We start from the raw sequence: 17,712 nt of genomic DNA, 5'->3' as shown, positions 1-17,712 counted from the left end.
CTGTGATTCTGTGACTCTGTGAACTGACAGACACTTGTGGGAAACGTGCTCTCCTGAACCAGTGCAAGCAGCTGTCCCAGGGCTGGCTCTCTTGCACTTCTAAATCCATGTCTCCCTGACGTCTGTGTTTGTTGCTGACAACATCATCTCCAGGGTGTTGGATGCTTTGTTACAGGATGTTAGAGTCCTCAGGGTAGGCAAGAGACAAGAAGGGCTTCATGTCTTCTCTGAACTCCACCAGCCCCTCCCACCCCCCCTCCTTCCTCCTGCTTGGCATTCCTGGGCTGGAGAAGGAGCAGTTCTGGATTGCCTTCCCCTTCTGCATCATGTACGCCGTAGCTGTGCTGGGGAACATCATCCTTCTCATCGTCATCAAGACGGAGTCAAGCCTGCATGAGCCCATGTACCTCTTCCTGGCCATGCTGGCCTTCACTGACCTGGTCCTCTCTACATCCATGCTGCCCAAAACGCTCGCCATCTTCTGGTGGGGCTCCAGGGAGATTGGCTTTGTTTCCTGCCTCGTTCAGTTGTTCTTCGTGCACACCTTCACAGCAGTGGAGTCAGGCGTGCTCATGGCCATGGCCTTGGATCGCTACTTTGCCATTTGCCATCCCCTGCGGCACTCCAGCATCCTCTCCATGCCGGTGGTGGCAGCTCTCGGGACCCTGGTGCTGCTGCGTGGAGTCCTCATGGTGAGTCCCATGTGCTTCCTGCTCCATAGGAAGGCCTTCTGCCAGCATCGTGTCATCTCCCATTCCTACTGTGAACACATGGCCGTGGTGAAGCTGATATGTGAGGACACCAGAGTCAATGCTGCCTACGGCCTCTCTGTGGCTTTTGCAGTGATAGGAGCTGACCTTACGGTGATTGTTGTGTCCTACACAATGATCCTGCGAGAGATAACAAAGCTGTCATCCTCAAACACGCAGCTCAAGGCCTTTAACACGTGTGTATCCCACCTCTGCGTCCTCCTTACATTTTATGTCTCTGGACTCTTCACATTCCTTGCCCACCGGTTTGGACACAGCATCCCTCAGCACATCCATATAATGGTGGCCAACCTCTACATGCTGGTGCCCTCCACTTTAAACCCCATCATTTATGGGCTGAGAACCAAGAAACTCAGGAACAAGATAGTTATCCTCTTCCAGCAAAGGGGAATCTGACTCGTGTCTGTACGTCACAAATGGTTCTCATTTTCTGCTGATGACTTCCATATATTTGAACAGTTAATGCTGAGAGTCTTTGTTCCAGGAAATACAATTTCTCAGTTCATGGAACACATGGTGAGCATTCTTGGTAGATTTTCTTTTACTAGCGTAATTAAAGATTTCCTGTGTAATTAAAGATGGCAAAAAGACTTTCAATCTGCCTTTTACAGTGCTGGGAAGAACTTAAAATCCTCTATGATAAAATACTTTAACAATTGGGCAACTAAATATTCTTCAAATACAAATATTTCCAGTCTGACCCTCACACTGAGCATCTCCAAAAGACCTTTCTGTAGCAGCCCTCATTTTGCCAACACTGTTCTCTGGGCTGTGTGAATGTGCTCAGATGTGAATGACAGCTGTCCTTGTAGAGGAATCGGGGAACATTGAATCTCATGCTCTACATTCACCCTTTTGTTTGATGTTTGTGAAGTAGACACATCCAAAACATTCCTAGAGAAGACAATTCATAAGAGCCTACGTAAATGCAAACCTTCCTAAAAAAAACAAACTTTCTCACCGATGAAATTATTGGTAGTGACGGGTCATAGAGAGATCATTGCTCACAAGACTGTGCTCTACCACCATCAGTCAAACATCCCAATAAACCAGTAAACATGTTTTACTAAACCTCTGCCTGGAATATCAGAAAGGTAGGAGGCTCAACACGGTGAAGCTCAGATGTGGACCCAAATTCAAGTATTGAATCTGACTCTCACATGCTCTGGACCTCTGCTCCGTGTGCAACGTGAGCAGCGTTCCCAGGCGCAGAGGACATCTCCGACCTGGCCTGGCACTGCTTGGAGCTCTCTGTCTCCACAGATGTGACAATGAGGGCTGCCCACGGGGAGGCCCTGCTCCCTGCTCTGTGTCTGAGCTGGATACCAGTGGTGACACAGGAATATCATCACAGCTGGTCAGCAAATTCACCCACCATTTGTTCCTTTACATCAGGCAGGTCCATCCCGTAGCCTGCAGACTGCATTTGAGCTGTACAAGGTAGTAATTAGGTTCAGTCCCTGCTGCCATCCATTGTGACAGCAGCTCTTCCCTGCCAGGTGGCTCTGGGTGCACAGCCGTCACTCAACAACAACCCAGACATCAGTCCAAGACAATTCCTCTTCACTCAACACAGCCCCAGCAAAAATATGCACACCTCTGCTCTGCAACTTTCCATATCACTACTTCCCCTGAGCTGGCATACGTCAGGAGTGCACTCTGCAAACTTCCACCACGTGGAACATGCGCACACGGTGCTCTCTGGAGTTTGGGATACGTGCTCCTTTTCCAGGTCACTATATATGTCCTCCAGCACAGCTCATTCCCTCAGGTACCTCTCTCCACAGTAGTCTACGGCCCAAAGCTGCTTCTGGACCTTGTCCTTTTCCAGCAGGGATGGGGTTGTTAGGGATGTGAAGGTTGGGGGCACCTTTGGATTTAGCGATCATGAGATGGTCGAGTTCAGGATCTCACGTGGAAGAAGTAAAGCAAAAAAGTAGGATTGCTATCCTGGACATCCAGAGAGTCAACTCTGATCTTTTTCAAGGCCTACTTGGAGGGATCTCATGGCCTAGAGTGCTAGAATGTAAAGGGGCTCACGAGATCTTGGCAACATTTACAGCACTTCTTCCAAGCTCAAGACTTGTGCATCCCTAACAGTAGGAAGCTGGGGAAAGGAGGCAGGAGACCTGCGTGGATGAGCAAGGAGCTCATGGATAAGATCAAAGGGAAGAAGAAGGTTCATGAAATGCAGAAAAAGGGCCTGTCCTCTTGGGACAACTATAGGAGTGTTGTCAGGGTCTGCAGGGAAGCAATGAGGAAGGCTGAAGCTTGCCTGGAGCTTGAGCTGGTGGAGAAGATAAATAAGAAGAGCTCCTCTTTCATATGCCAACAGTAAAAGGACGACTCAGGACAGTGTGGGTTCCCCTGCTGAACAAGGGAGGTGTCCTGGTAATGGGAGATGCTGAGAAGGTGGAGATGCCAAATGCCTTCTTTGCTTCGGTCATCACTTCAATGTCTGCCCCTCGGGACTTCTGGACACTGGAGGGAAGAGAGAGAGCCTGGGAAACTGAGAGCTTCGCTTACACTGTGGAAGGGGTGGTCCCAGAGCATCTGGGATGGATGTGCAGAAATCCATGGGCCCGGATGGGATGCATCCACGTGTGTTGAGGGAGCTGGCAGAGGAGATTGCCAAACAGCTCCCTGTCATCTCTGACAGGTCTTGGAGAACAGGAGAGGTGCCTGAAGACTGGAGGAGAGCCTGTGTCACTGCGGTCCTCAAAAAGGGGAAGAAGGAGGATCCAGGAAACTACAGGCCAGTCAGTCCAACCTCTGTCCCTGGAAAGGTGACAGAACAGCTTGTTCTGGATGCCATCTGCAAGCAAATGAAAGAGAAGACGGTCATCAGGAATAGTCAGCATGGATTCTCCAAAGGAAAATCGTGCTCAACCACCCTCATAGGCTTCTGTGATGGCATCTCTGTCTGAGTAGGTGGGGGGAGAGCAGTGGACATCATCTACCTTGACTTCAGCAAGGCTTCTGATACAGTCTCCCACAACATCCTGATATTGAAGCTGAGAAAGTGTGCGATAGATGAGTGGATGCTGAGGTGGGCTGAGAACTGGCTGACTGGACGAGCTCAGAGGGTTGTGATCAGTGCTGCAGTGTCCTGTTGAAGGCCCGTGACTAGCAGTGCTCCCCAGGGGTCAGGGCTGTGTCCAGTCTTGTTCAATATCTTTATCTCCAACCTTGATGAGTGTATAGGTGTCCACCCTCAGAAAGTGCACCAATGATACAAAGCTGGGAGGAGTGGCTGACAGACCTGAAGGCTGTGCTGCCATTCAGCAAGACCTGGACAGGCCGGAGAGCTGGGCAGGAACAAACCAGGTGAGGTGTGACAAAAGCAAGTGTTGAGCCTTGCACCTGGGAAGGAACAAGCGCAGGTATCAGCAGAGGTTGGGACGTGAGCTGCTGGAGAGGAGCTCTGCAGAGAAGGACTGGGGGTGCTGGTGGACGACAGCAGTGTGCCCTGCTGGACAGGAAGGGCAATGGGATCCTGGGGTGCATTAGAAGGAGCGTGGCCAGCAGGGCAAGGCAGGGGATCCTCCCCTCTGCTCTGCCCAGGTAAGGCCTCACCTGGAATACTGTGTCAAGTGAGGGAAGGATTGTCCCTTTCTCCAGCAGCGTTGACAATATTCCCTTCTGTGGTGAGGTATTCCAGCATCCTGGCTTCTTTGCTCTATCAATCTGCTCTGTTGGCCCCATGTTCCCAGCGCTGGAGCATCCAGGGAACAAACGGATCACATGGATGCAATCTCAAATGTTTTCACAAAACTTGCAGCTCAGTCAGGGATACGTTTTGGATGGTTACTGACACTTTTATGAGGTCTGCCTCTACTTGCTGATCTCTTCCTTCACCTTGTGAATGGCCATGCAAAGAAGTAGCCTTCCTCTTCCTCTTTGCTAATTGGTATTTCTTCCCCAACTAAGTAAGCCAAAATTTGCATCCGTTGTTTCGTTTAGAGAGGAGGGTGATGGACACTGGCATGTCTTGGTACCCTGGTTCAGCTGCTCCAGGGCCAGGGTCAGTAGTTAGGTAAGAAGAGGGCATGGAATAGGTGTTGTTTCAGCCCTGGGCTTCTCACAGGACTTAAATGAGATCTAGAAGCATTTTCCTACTTTCCAGGGCTCACCATAGTGTTTAATTGCATTCTATGGAGTCCAGCAGCATTTATCAGGAGCAGAAATCAGGCGCACAGGTCAGGAGGTCGCAGGGAGAATCCCGTGACGGACTGTGAAGCCATAGACTGGGTTGGCTGAGCATTCTTTGGGCCCCAGCTGACACCAGAAGGGTAAGGACAGTCCTCAGTTCACACGCAAAAGGCCTAAAATAAGGGAATGGGAGGGATAAGGAGAGAGATAGAGGGGAGGGAAGGGTGGGAGGATGGTTGGACGGTGGTGGAGAGAGGACAGGGAGCCGCAGGATCCCCAGCATGGCACCCAAGGGGCATGACCCTGATGACCTTTACTGGTCCCTTCCAACCCAAACCATTCAGTGATCCCATATTGTGTGGACACCACAAAAATCACACAGGGAGGTTCAATGAGCCACAACATGGGGCAAGTAACTCAACAAACTCTGGAAGGTACTGAAAGAAAACTGACCAAAGTTTTTCACAGACTATGAGCTCACCTGCACTGAGGTGATTAAAAGTTGATTTCTGTTTGTTTTTTCTCTCCCTAATTACCTGCTAATCGGCAGGGGAAATTCAGAACTCTGCTAAGATTTACCTGTGGCTTATAAATATCTCCTGGTCCCCACAGTGCCCAGTCCCTGCTTGGAAACCTGCAGAAGGCGGGTGAGTATGGAGGGCTGGGGCAGAACGTGGCTGGTCTTGAGGCTCGCGCTCTCCCTGGACGTGCCGTGCCCTCCCTTCTTGCTGCTGCTGCACCTCTCCCACACAAGTGACCACGGCCCCAGGGCAGTTTCTGAAGGCTCTTGCCAGGTCCCCAGCACTGCCCTGGCTGTGCTGCAGGGCTTCTCAAGCAATCCCTGTCCCCACCTATAGGGAAAATCCCGGGAGCTCAGCCATGTTTGGGGGCTGAGTGAGCTGCAGTCTGCAGGACAGGAATGGGCACTGCAGGAGCACTGCCGTGGAGGGGGCTTCTCCAAATGCGGGGCCACTGCCTCGGGCTTTGCTCTGCAGTTGCGTGTTTCTCACCCATGGCAAACACCCAGTGCCTCTGCTCACAGCAGCGGGCAGCTTGCTTCAGAACAAAGCTTCTGCGGAGCTGGAGGGTTGCTGCCAATGACTTTGCATCCCCTCTGTGCCCTTTTCCAGGTTTGCTTTGGACTGCTTTGCATCTGCATCACTGACAATCTGTTCTGCATGCGCCAAGAGCCTCAGAATGAGGGACAGACAGGGACACTTGTAAGTGGGAACTGACAGACACTTGTGGGAAACGTGCTCTCCTGAACCAGTGCAAGCAGCTGTCCCAGGGCTGGCTCTCTTGCACTTCTAAATCCACGTCTCCCTGACGTCTGTGTTTGCTGCTGACCACATCACCTCGAGGGTGCTGGATGCTTTGTGACAGCAGCCTTGAGGGTAGGCAAGAGACAAGAAGGGCTTCATGTCTTCTCTGAACTCCACCAGCCCTTCCCACCCCCCCTCCTTCCTCCTGCTTGGCATTCCTGGGCTGGAGAAGGAGCAGTTCTGGATTGCCTTCCCCTTCTGCATCATGTACGCCGTAGCTGTGCTGGGGAACATCATCCTTCTCATCGTCATCAAGACGGAGTCAAGCCTGCATGAGCCCATGTACCTCTTCCTGGCCATGCTGGCCTTCACTGACCTGGTCCTCTCTACATCCATGCTGCCCAAAACGCTCGCCATCTTCTGGTGGGGCTCCAGGGAGATTGGCTTTGTTTCCTGCCTCGTTCAGTTGTTCTTTGTGCACACCTTCACAGCAGTGGAGTCAGGCGTGCTCATGGCCATGGCCTTGGATCGCTACTTTGCCATTTGCCATCCCCTGCGGCACTCCAGCATCCTCTCCATGCCGGTGGTGGCAGCTCTCGGGAGCCTGGTGCTGCTGCGTGGAGTCCTCATGGTGAGCCCTGGCTGCTTCCTGCTCGAGAGGAAAGCCTTCTGCCAGCATCGTGTCATCTCCCATTCCTACTGTGAACACATGGCCGTGGTGAAGCTGGTATGTGAGGACACCAGAGTCAATGCTGCCTACGGCATCTTTGTGGCTTTTGCAGTGATAGGAGCTGACCTCACGGTGATCGCTGTGTCCTACGCCATGATCCTGTGGGTGGTACTGAAGCTGTCATCATCTGACACGCAGCTCAAGGCCTTTAACACGTGTGTATCCCACATCTGTGTCATCCTTGCGTTTTATGTCTCTGGCCTCTTCACATTCCTCACCCACCGGTTTGGACACAGCATCCCTCAGCACATCCATATATTGGTGGCTGATATCTACATACTGTTGCCCCCCGCAGTAAACCCCATCATTTACGGGGTCAGAACCAAACAACTGAGGGACAAGATAGTTGTCCTCTTTCAGAGGAAGGGAATCTGACCCGTGTCTCTGTGCCACAAACTGAGCTCATCAGTTATACGGAACCCTGGTCAATTGATGGGGTTTACTCTGTGACTCTTTGTTCAGAGAACCTTTCCTTCATGCTTGGAGCACACGGAGAGCATTTTTGCAGAGATCTCTACATTTTCCTTTCCGTTACTTTTCCTAAGTGTCTCAGGAAGAACTGCAGCAGTAAGTCTCACATGCAGAGTGTTCTTTGGACTACGTGAAATTAAATCCTTTGAAAAATATCAGAATTTCTCTGTGATGACATAAAACATGTTTTACAAAATCACTGCTCGGTATGTGAGAAAGTTAGGAGGCTGAATGCAGCTGTATGAGGAGCTATGAGATATGGTTTTGAGGCTTGTGGTAGCAATGGTAATGGGAGCAAAGTTGGACTAGTTGATCTCGTTTCCAACCTTGCGATTCTATGACTCTATGACTGGATTATTCAGTGAAGCTCAGATGGGAAGCCAAATTCAAATTTTGAATCTGACTCTAACATGTTCTGGACCTCTGCTGTGTGTCTGCAATGTGAGCAGTGTTACCAGGTACAGATCTCCCATCTAGCTTGGCACTGCTTGGAGCTCTCTGTGTCTCCACTGCAGCCCTGATAACAGGGCTGTCCACGGGGAGGCTCTGCTCCCTGTCTGTGTCTGAGCTGGATACCAGTGGACAGGCAGGAGATGGGCCCCAGAAGGGAAAATATACTTATGCTGAGGGAGGGAAATGGAAGGAGAAGCAGACAGGAGGAGAAAAAAGGATTGTCAGACCCTTTTCTGGAGGAGGGTCAAATTTCAGCTCCCTTCATTCTTCTGGCAGTGCAGAAGCAGTGCTTCACAGACCACAGGCACTAGGCAGGGAAAGACAGGAGCAGAGACTCAACTTCAGTTCGTCTAAGAGCCGTTCCGAGAGCAGTCCTGCCTAAGGCAGAGCTGCACTGTTCTTCATGCTCTGATGCCCACCCACAGCCTTTCTGGTGAGGCAGGATCCCCATTTTTCTGCAGGACACAAAAAATCCCTGGTTATTCTCATTGTCCTTGAGCACATGGGAACTGTCCTCCTCTCAGATCATTGCCCACTGCCCTGTATCCTACAGTGGAAGCGGGAGAGGTCTCGAAAGGACCCCAGGGGATCTTTGTTGACCAGATACATGTCAAGGGGCTGCATCACTTACATCAGCCTTTGCTATGTGCTGATATGCCATCACCATCCAATAATATCAGACAGTAGCAAGTGCTTAGCGTCCTGCTCTTGGGTTCCCCTCTGTGTAAATCAATAGATCTGTCAAATCTGGATCACTGTGCTGCAGGGTGGGGTGGTCGCTGGGGAGAGAATCTTAGAATCATGGAGTCACCAAGGTTGGAAAAGACCCACAAGATCATCCAGTCCATCCTATCACCAATAGCTCTCACCATGTCCCTCAACACAACATCCAGCCTTTCCTTGAACACCTCCAGGGTCGGTGACTCCACCACCTCCCCGGGCATCCATTGCAGTGCCTGACCACTCTTTTGGAGAAGTAGTATTTCCTAATGTCCAGCCTGAATCTCCCCTGGCACAGCTTGAAGCCATTCGGAAGGGAACGTGAGTCTATCCAGTCCATGGTGCCCCTTCTTGTGAGTTGGCTGGACAAAGTGGTGGGAAGGCCATGGAGGCCCGTACCAAAACCAGGGACTAAACACAATTTCATGGAGTGATGTGGCTTTGGGTGATGTTTTAGAACCCATACTGAAAAATGATCTCTTGACTGAAAAAGGACAAACCTGAATAGATGGGTGGGCAGTCCAGTGCTTTCAGGAGGCCAATCTCCTGAGGACAGTGCCTAAAAGTCACCACTGCCCTGACAGGGAGTTCTTACCAACATCACTCTCTCCTCTCATTAGGATCACATCTCACTGCACCCACAGAGAGGATCCCTGCAAATGTTCATTCTGTCTCCTGAACAACACATTCAAGTCCTGCTTGACTGCACACCATGTTTCTAGTCCTTCTCAGCTCCCGATGGCAACCCAAGGCAAGACTCCGTGGCAGTCTCTGACTTGCCAATGGGTTTTATTTCCACTAGTATTAATCATACATGGAATCATAGAAGCATTGTTGTTGGAAAAGATCTCTAAGACTGTCTAGTCCGACCCTCCACTTACCACCAGTATTTCCCACTGAACTGTGTCCTAATTACTACATCCACCCTCTCCTTGAACACCTCCAGGGAAGGAGACTCAGTCACCTCCCTGGGCTGCCTGTCCCAGTGACTGACAACTCCTTCCAAGAAGGAAGTTCTCCTAGTATCTGACCTGACCCTCATCTGTTGCTTCTTGAGGCCATTCCCTCTTCTTCTGTCTCTGTCACTTGGTAGCAGAGGCTGACCCTCACCTCTCCACAATCTCCTTTCAGGGAGTTGGAGAGAGCCATAATGTCTCCCCTGAACCTCCTCATCCCGATTCTCTGAGCTGCTCCCCGTAAGACTTGAGTTCCAGACCCTTCACAGCTTCCTTGCCCTTCTCTAGACGTGCTCCAGGGACTCAATATCTTTCTTGTGCTGAGGGGAAAATGATTGCATCATTTCCTTTGAATTTACGGATCAGCCAAAAAAGCAGAAGCAGACGTGCCCAGTGAGTCACAGAATCATTGAATCACAGAATGGTTTTAAGGGACTTTTAACATCATCCATTTCCAACCCCCTGCTGCAGGCAGGGACACCTCCCATAGCCCAGGTTGCTCACAGCCCCATCCAGCCTGGCCTTGAGGGCATCCAGGCAGGGGGCATCCACAGCCTGGCTGGGCAACCTGTGCCAGTGTCTCACCTCCCTCACAGGAAAGAATTTATTTCTGATATCTGGTCTAAATCTGCCCTCTTCCAGTTTAAAACCATTTCCCCTTGTCCTGTTCTTATAAAAAGCTCCCTCCCCAGCTTTCCTGTAGGCCCCTTCATTTTCTGGAAGGCCCCCATAAGGTCTCCTCGGAGCCTTCTCTTCTGCAGGCTGCATAGCCACAGTCCCTTCAGCCTGTCCTCATCGGGGAGGTGCTCCAGCCCTCTGATCATCTTTGTGGTCCTCCTCTGGACCTGCTCCAAGAACTCCATGGGCATGCTCCTTGCTCCAACAAGTCCAAAGGGAATTGGCTGCTGTAGTTAGCAAGCCACTTGCTGCAGTGTTTGAAAAGCTGTGGCAATCAGGTGAAGCCCCTGGTGACTGGGAAAAAAAGGTAACATCATACCCTTTTAAAAAGGGTAAAAAGGACGACCCCAGTAAATACCAGCCTGTCAGTCTCACCTCTGTGCCAGGGAGCAGCTCCTCCTGGAAGCTGTGCTAAGGCACGTGGAACACAGGGAGGGGATATGGGAGAACCAGTATGGCTGCACCAAGGGCAAATCCTGCCTAACCGACCTATGGCCTTCCATGATGGTGTTGCTGCAACAGGGGGCAAGCGAAGTGCCACTGATGTCACCTATCTGGACTTCAGTAAGGCCTTTGACACAATGTCCCACAGCATCCCTTTCTCCAAATCGGAAAGACAAGGGTTTGATGGGTGGACTGTTTGGTGGATAAAGAATCGACTGCAGGATCGAGTGGTGGCCAATGACTCAACGTCTGGATGGAGATCAGTGAGAAGTGGTGTCCCACAGCAGTCAGTGCTGGGGCCAACACTCTTTAATATCTTCATCAACACCATTGGCAGTGGGGTCGGGTGCATCCTCAGCAGTTTGCTGATGGCCCCGAGCCGCGGGGCGCAGTGACACAGCAGGGGGACGGGATGCCACCCAGGGGGACACAGACAGGCTGAGCACTGGGGCCAGCTGAACCTCGTCAGGTTCGACAAATCACAGATCACAGAATCACCCGGGTTGGAAGGGACCTCAAGGATCATGTAGTTCCAACCCCCTGCCCAGCAGGGCCACCAAACATCCACATTCAGATCAGGTTGCCCAGGACCCCGTCCAACCTGGCCTTGAACACGTCCAAGGACGGGGCATCCACAACCTCCCTGGGCAGCCCGTTCCAGGCCCTAACCGCTCTCCTTGTGAAGAACTTCCCCCTAACATCCAACCTCAATCTTCCCTCCCTCAACTTGGATCCATTTCCCCTCGCCCTGCTGTTGTCAGCCCTTGTGAAGAGTTTACTCCCCTCCTGGCTGTAGGTTCCCTTCAGGTATTGATAGGCTGCCATGAGGTCACCCCGCAGCTTCTCTTCTCCAGGCTGAACAAGCCCAACTCCCTCAGCCTGTCCTCATAGGGGAGGTGGTCCAGCCCCCTGCTCATCTCAGTCGCCCTCCTCTGGACCCTTTCCAACATCTCAATGTCTTTCTTGTACTGAGGGCTCCACACCTGGACACAGGACTCCAGGTGGGGCCTCACAAGAGCTGAGTAGAGAGGGACGATCACCTCCCTGTCCCTGCTGACCACCCCTCTCCTGATGGAGCCCAGGATCCCATTTGCCTTTCGAGCTGCCAGAGCGCACTGCTGCCTCATGTTCAGTCTCTCGTCCATCAGGACCCCCAGGTCCTTCTCTGCCGAGCTGCTCTCAAGGCCCACTCCTCCCAGCCTGTACGGGTGCCTGGGGTTCTTCCGGCCCAAATGCAAAACCTTGCACTTTGCCGTGTTGAACCTCATTAGGTTCACCCTTGCCCAGCCCTCCAGCCTGTCGAGGTCCCTCTGAATGGCATCCCTTCCTTCCACCCTATCAACCGCACCACTCAGCTTGGTGTCGTCAGCAAATCCAATGCAAGGTCTGCACCTGGGTCAAGACTCTGCACTGCGCTGGGCAGGGCTCACCTGGAGTACTAATCTGAGGGACGTGGATTTGAGGGGTAGGCTATTTGATGGATAAGGATTGGTTGGAAGGCCACAGACAGAGGACTGTGTTGTATGGCACTGTGTGCAAGCAGAGGCTGGTGATGAGCAGTGTCCCCCAGTAGTCTGTCTTGGGACCAGTTCTCTTCAACGTAAGTGTTTTGCTGATGGGTTTGCTGACGTGACCCAAAGAGCACAAAGTTCCCTTCCTCAGGCAATCTTCCTGGATTGGCAGGACTGAGCACTGAGTTTGATAAGATCTCATAACGCTTCCTCATTCCTTGTGAATGTCCTAAAGAAATATCAACAGCGAGGCTGTCAGGTGTATTACATACCTCTACTGCCACGCAGCAAGCTTCTGTCTGTCAGCTGTGCCACAACCCCTTGCTTTGAGATCCACTTCTATGGGACTATCGTCCAAATAAGATCTGAACTCCATGAGTTGCAGCTATGGTACACTCAAGAGCTTGTTATAGAAAAAGGAAGGACAAATACTGTCCAGAGCCAGAAATGTACTGCTATTGCAATGAACATCTAAACAATCTTATAAAAATACAGAAGATAGTTACTACCAATACAGTGCCCAACCTCACGTTGTTTGTAAGCTTTGAGAGTTCAGTGTGCTCTGCACTTATCCAGGTCACTGGTGGAAGTGTAGAACAAAATGAGTTCAAGGACATCCACTGGAGAGACCCCTGATGACTCTCTTCTCTGGACTGGAAACGACCTACCCTTCATTCATCAGCTTCCCATCCCAGGGTGAGGCTTTCCTCCAACCCCCTTACAAAGTGATTGCTTTAATGCAATTTAGTCAAAGTCTCCGTGACATCCAGGTGTGTTACATCAACAGGATCCTCCAGCTGGAGCCACCCTCGGAGAAGTCCCACTGCCCTACGAGGTTTTCCCCCTGCAGGAGCCCAGCTGACTCTAAAAGTTTTACCCATAAATGCTTACTCAGGTGCTTGTTCACAATATTCTTTCTCAAAACCACTGTCATCCCATCAGGAGAGGAAATCCTGCACGCCGATCAGCAGGTCTCAGGGAAATCACGTGGAGACCCCATTGCAGGTGAAGGGAAGTTGATGATCACCTGTCCTCCAGCACTGCGACCATTTGTGGCACAGTGATGCCCCTGTCCAGCAGCTCTGCAATTTCACATCCAGCTTTGTTCCAGGCTCAGGTGAGCAACACCGAGTACTGGGAGTTCATGATATCTAAGTGATATTTTTTGGTGGAATCTCTCCTCCATACCAGCTTCAGACTGATCAAGATCTTCTGAGCTGTCTGCTCCTAAGTACAGCTCTCATCACCAAGCACTTCCCCCATTTCCCAGCTGGACTCCTGCTTTTGATGCCTTTGAAGAGCGTTCAGCTTTCTGAGCACTCTTTGTAATATGCTCTTCCCAGTAACTTACAGCTCTCATAGCCTCCTGCTTCTGTTTGAACTGGCACTTTTTCTGGGCATTTCATGCAGGAAAGAGTCCCACCTAATCGGGAAACCTGAGAGTGACTTGCAGTACCTACAGGGGCGGTAAGAAAGAAGGGGCAAACTTTAACAGGGGCTGTGTGATAGGGCAAAGGGAAATGATTTCAAATTAGAACAGAGGAGATCTGGTTTATTTATAAGGAAAAAGTTGTTTACAATAAGGATGGTGAGGCAGTGGCACAGAGACGTGGTGGTGTCCCGTTCCTGGAGACACTCAAGGTCAGGGGATGGGGCTCTGAGCACTGATGGAGCTGAGGGTGTCCCTGTTAGCTGTGGGGAGTGGGACCTGATGGTCTGTAAGGGTCCCCTCCAACTCAAACTATTCTATGATTCTAACAGCTCTGGGCACGGCCAGGCCAGGCTGCTCTCCGACACAGGAGCCCCAGGAGGCCTTTGCAAATAGCCTTGCTTTTCATGCTGTAGAGGATTGGGTTCAATATAGGTGGGACAAAGAGGTAGACATTGGCCATGACAGCATGGCTAATAGGTGGAGCATTCCTTCCATACCGGTGCATAATGGACAGCCCAGCCAAAGGGATGTAGAAGATAAGGACAGCACAGAAGTGAGAGACGCAAGTGTTTAGGGCTTTGGCCCGCTCCTCCCTGGAGGCGATGCCTAGCACAGTCCTGAAGATCATGACGTAGGACAGTGCAATGAGAACAAAGTCCAGGATTGCGACCAGCACCAAGGCGAAGCCGTACAGGCTGTTCAGGGTGGCATCTGTGCACGCCAGCCTTATAATGTCCTGGTGCAGACAGTAGGGGTGAGAAAGCGCACGTGAGCTGCAGAAAGGCAGCCACGTCAGGAGGCAGATCAATGGGAGAAGCGACAGTGTGCATCGGCAGATGATCCCCACCCCGATCTGTGCTACCCTGGCACTGGTGAGGATGGAGCAGTACCTCAGTGGGCAGCGGATGGCCACGTAGCGATCAAAGGCCATGGCCAGGAGCACTGAGGACTCCATGAAGGAGAAGGTGTGGATGCAGAACATCTGGATGAGGCAGGCGGGGAAGCTGATTTCCGTGGCACCCAACCAGAAGACGCGCAGCACGGTGGGCAGGGTGGACAGAGTCAGGCCCAGGTCTGTGGTGGCCAGCATCGAAAGGAAATAGTACATGGGCTGGTGGAGCTGGCGATGCACTCTCACAACCAGCAGGATGGTGCCATTTCCCAGCACTGCAAGCAGGTACATGAGACCAAAAGGGAGGAACACCCAGTGGTGGAACTGAGCCATCCCGGGAAGGCCTGCCAGCAGGAAAGGCTGAGCCTGGCTGCTGTTCCTGGGGTGCATGTTCAGTTTGGGCTGAGAGCAGCCTGGGCTAAAGACTTCATTCTCATGAACGCTACAAGGTAATGCAGGATGAGATTTTAAGGGCAATGAAAACCAGCACAGTCTAAGGCTCCTTGTAGAGATCTTGTTTCTGCTCCCCTCGAAGACACACCGGAGCAGGAACTAACATGGTGCAGTGTCAGCCCAGCCCTTGGTTCTGCTTCATTTCCACAGGCTCCTCACCTGCACAATAGAAAATAACGTTATCTATTGCAGCAAGGCTACCTTCCTCCCAGGGTACTGCTGCAGCCCCTTTTGGCCCCCATGGATGACATTGCTCTCCTGCCCTGATAAAACGTCCACGATCCTCATCTCCATTAGCGTCCTCCTCAGTGTCTCCAGATGGGCTTCTCCCTCCTAGGCCATGTCCCCATCCCTCTGCCTGGTCTCACTTACAGGCTCACTTGCCCGGCCAGCTCTCAGCTTCTGTGCTGAATTTTCAGATTTCCAGTGCAGGATGCCCCATCTGCACCAACCACTGCCCTCCACCCAGCTGCTGAGCCTTCACCATGGCCAGGCTCTCGGCAGATGTGGTCTTGCTGGTCTTCCTGTCTTCCATCTGCAGCCTTAGCTATTCTCATCCTACCCATAAGCCGAAGGGAAAGAAGAAAATGCTGCTCTTTGCTCTGTGTTGTTCCCACCCAGTACCAGGCACAACGGGGATGGGTCCTGCATTCAATTGCCCAAGGCCATGGATGGGGCTGTGGGCTCTGGTGTCTGTGCCCATTGAGGTGTAGGGCTGGGTGCGCTTTAAGGATCCAAACCAGCCTGGAATTCTATAATTCCTTCGTGATGGTCCCTGGAAGCCACAGAAACAGAAGGAATTACTGAAAGTTGTCTGTCCCGACCCCCAAGGGGACCCTGTCACTCCCGTGAGTCTAACTTCATTAATGCAATGGAAAATTTAGAATGTTATTATTTCCCTGCACTTCAAAGATGATTTACTATTCCAGTTTTGGTTGTCATTCTTAGTGACAGCTCGTCAAGCCATTCAACGCAGTGGTATTTTGATCGGTGGGAGCAATAATATGTACAGCAACTCTCATTCTTAGCCGTGATGTTTTCGGAGCACAGACTTACAGGTGAGATGGAGCAATGTGTTCTCAGCTCTCATTTCTTCTGCAGAACTCTCAGCCCACAGCTCCCAATCCACAGCCCACAGCCACCTCAGGGAAATGCAGTGCTTTGTGAAGGATAATCATACAAGCTCAAAAAGGCTGAACTCTGGCTGCAGCATGTGCACGCTTTGGGGTTGCAGGTGAAACAAAAGGGTGTAAAACAACGCAGATAGCTTTGCATGGCTTTGCTGCTCTCACCAGGGGCTGCAGTGGCTGATGAGGAAGGAGCCAAAATTTCCCAGCCCTCAGCACTCAAGGAACTCACACTCCATCTGCCTAAGCAAACAAGGAACACGATATTGTTTAATCGGAGGGCGTGTGGCTAAATTCATTAACGTTCCATGGAAAATAGCATTAGTCTGTTTCCAACTGCCCTATGTCTCAAACAAGGATCCAGACATCTGTGCCTCTACACTTTACTTTGCCAGCTAAATAATTAGCTAAATTAGCAGTCAGCTTTCCAGGATGCCATAATTATCTGTGACATGAAAATATAGTTGGGTAGTTGAATCTGTGTGCTCAGACCTGAGCATCTTCCCGACTTTCATCATCTATCTGGAAATGTGCTTCAGGCTACCAGCAGAAATAAAAACGTTGTGCTATTCATTCTGTGCATCATCAGCTGCTGTGTCCTGAGTGAATATTCATAAAACGGGGGGGGAAAGGGCTTTCCTTTACCAATAGCACCACAGCACGGATGGAGCCTTGCACCCAGAGCCTATGCGTCCCATCCTGCGCCCTGTGCTCCCCTCAGCTGCTCAGCTTGATTGCTGCACGGTGATCCTGAGGCAGGAATATCCCCCGTCTTCTCCTCCCACCCTCCTTCAGTCCCTGGTAAAGAGGTGAGCCACGTGTCTGCATCCTGAGGGATGGCTGTGCGGCTCAGTGCCGTGCCAGGGGGAGCTGTGGGTGCTGTGGCTGCGGGGGATGCTTAGCCCTGTGCCCAGAAGGATGAGGATGGAGACTGTCAACAGAGCAAAATGCTCAGCCACGTCTCACAGCAGCATCTGCCAGGCTCCTGGTGTGCAAGGACCAGAAGGGATGGAAGGGACGCTTCACCTACCGTGTTGTCCCATCTCCAAGTGTGCTCAGCACCCGCTGCTTCAGAGGCGTAGCAGACACCATCCCACCAGCAGATGGAGTATAATTGGTGTTTTGTGAAAGATCTCATGACGAAAACACAGTTCTCAGAGTCTGACATTAGAGTCTTAAATCCTGCCTGCAATGTGCAATTATAGCACTGGAGATTGCTCTCGGTAGAAACGTCCTCGCCTTCATCCAGTGGATATCAGCTCTGCATCCCTGCAGTGCCCCTGTGGCACAGCAAGAGCACAGGGGCAGGGGAGAGCAGAGAGAGGAGACAGAGGAAGAGGTGGTGAAAATCTATGTGGGTGGGTGGGTGGGTGGATGGATGGATGGATGGATGGATGGATGGATGGATGGATGGATGGATGGATGGATGGAGGGGCAGATGGATGGATGGATGGATGGATGGATGGATGGATGGATGGATGGATGGATGGATGGATGGGTGGGTGGGTGGGTGGAGGGATGGATGGATGGATGGATGGATGGATGGATGGATGGATGGATGGATGGATGGATGGATGGATGGAGGGATGGATGGATGGAGGGATGGATGGATGGATGGATGGGTGGATGGATGGATGGATGGATGGATGGATGGATGGATG

General features: G+C 51.6%; 3 protein-coding genes across 3 annotated transcripts; 2 read left to right on the top strand and 1 right to left on the bottom strand.

Moving 5' to 3' along the window:
• Positions 1-218: 218 nt before the first annotated feature.
• LOC128088639 (olfactory receptor 52R1-like) lies at positions 219-1,166 on the top strand. The gene has a single exon (XM_052699378.1). It carries the CDS (start codon positions 219-221, stop codon positions 1,164-1,166), a length of 948 nt encoding a protein of 315 aa, XP_052555338.1.
• Positions 1,167-6,341: 5,175 nt separating this feature from the next.
• LOC128088638 (olfactory receptor 52R1-like) lies at positions 6,342-7,289 on the top strand. The gene has a single exon (XM_052699377.1). The coding sequence runs from the start codon at positions 6,342-6,344 to the stop codon at positions 7,287-7,289; it is 948 nt and encodes a 315-aa protein (XP_052555337.1).
• Positions 7,290-13,901: 6,612 nt separating this feature from the next.
• On the bottom strand, positions 13,902-14,861 carry LOC128088636 (olfactory receptor 51A4-like). The gene has a single exon (XM_052699375.1). It carries the CDS (start codon positions 14,859-14,861, stop codon positions 13,902-13,904), a length of 960 nt encoding a protein of 319 aa, XP_052555335.1.
• Between the last annotated feature and the right edge of the window lie 2,851 nt (positions 14,862-17,712).

The sequence above is a fragment of the Tympanuchus pallidicinctus genome, unplaced genomic scaffold (assembly GCF_026119805.1).
Source record: "Tympanuchus pallidicinctus isolate F22 unplaced genomic scaffold, pur_lepc_1.0 scaffold36, whole genome shotgun sequence".
Classification (NCBI taxonomy): Eukaryota; Metazoa; Chordata; class Aves; order Galliformes; family Phasianidae; genus Tympanuchus; species Tympanuchus pallidicinctus.
The sequence above is the reverse complement of the archived record's forward strand: the minus strand, read 5'-3'. Positions and strand labels throughout refer to the sequence as shown.

Bases quoted from the DNA above. Each gene is read 5' to 3' on its own strand.
- LOC128088639 (XM_052699378.1), top strand. From the start codon at position 219: ATGTCTTCTCTGAACTCCACCAGCCCCTCCCACCCCCCCTCCTTCCTC.
- LOC128088638 (XM_052699377.1), top strand. From the start codon at position 6,342: ATGTCTTCTCTGAACTCCACCAGCCCTTCCCACCCCCCCTCCTTCCTC.
- LOC128088636 (XM_052699375.1), bottom strand. From the start codon at position 14,861: ATGCACCCCAGGAACAGCAGCCAGGCTCAGCCTTTCCTGCTGGCAGGC.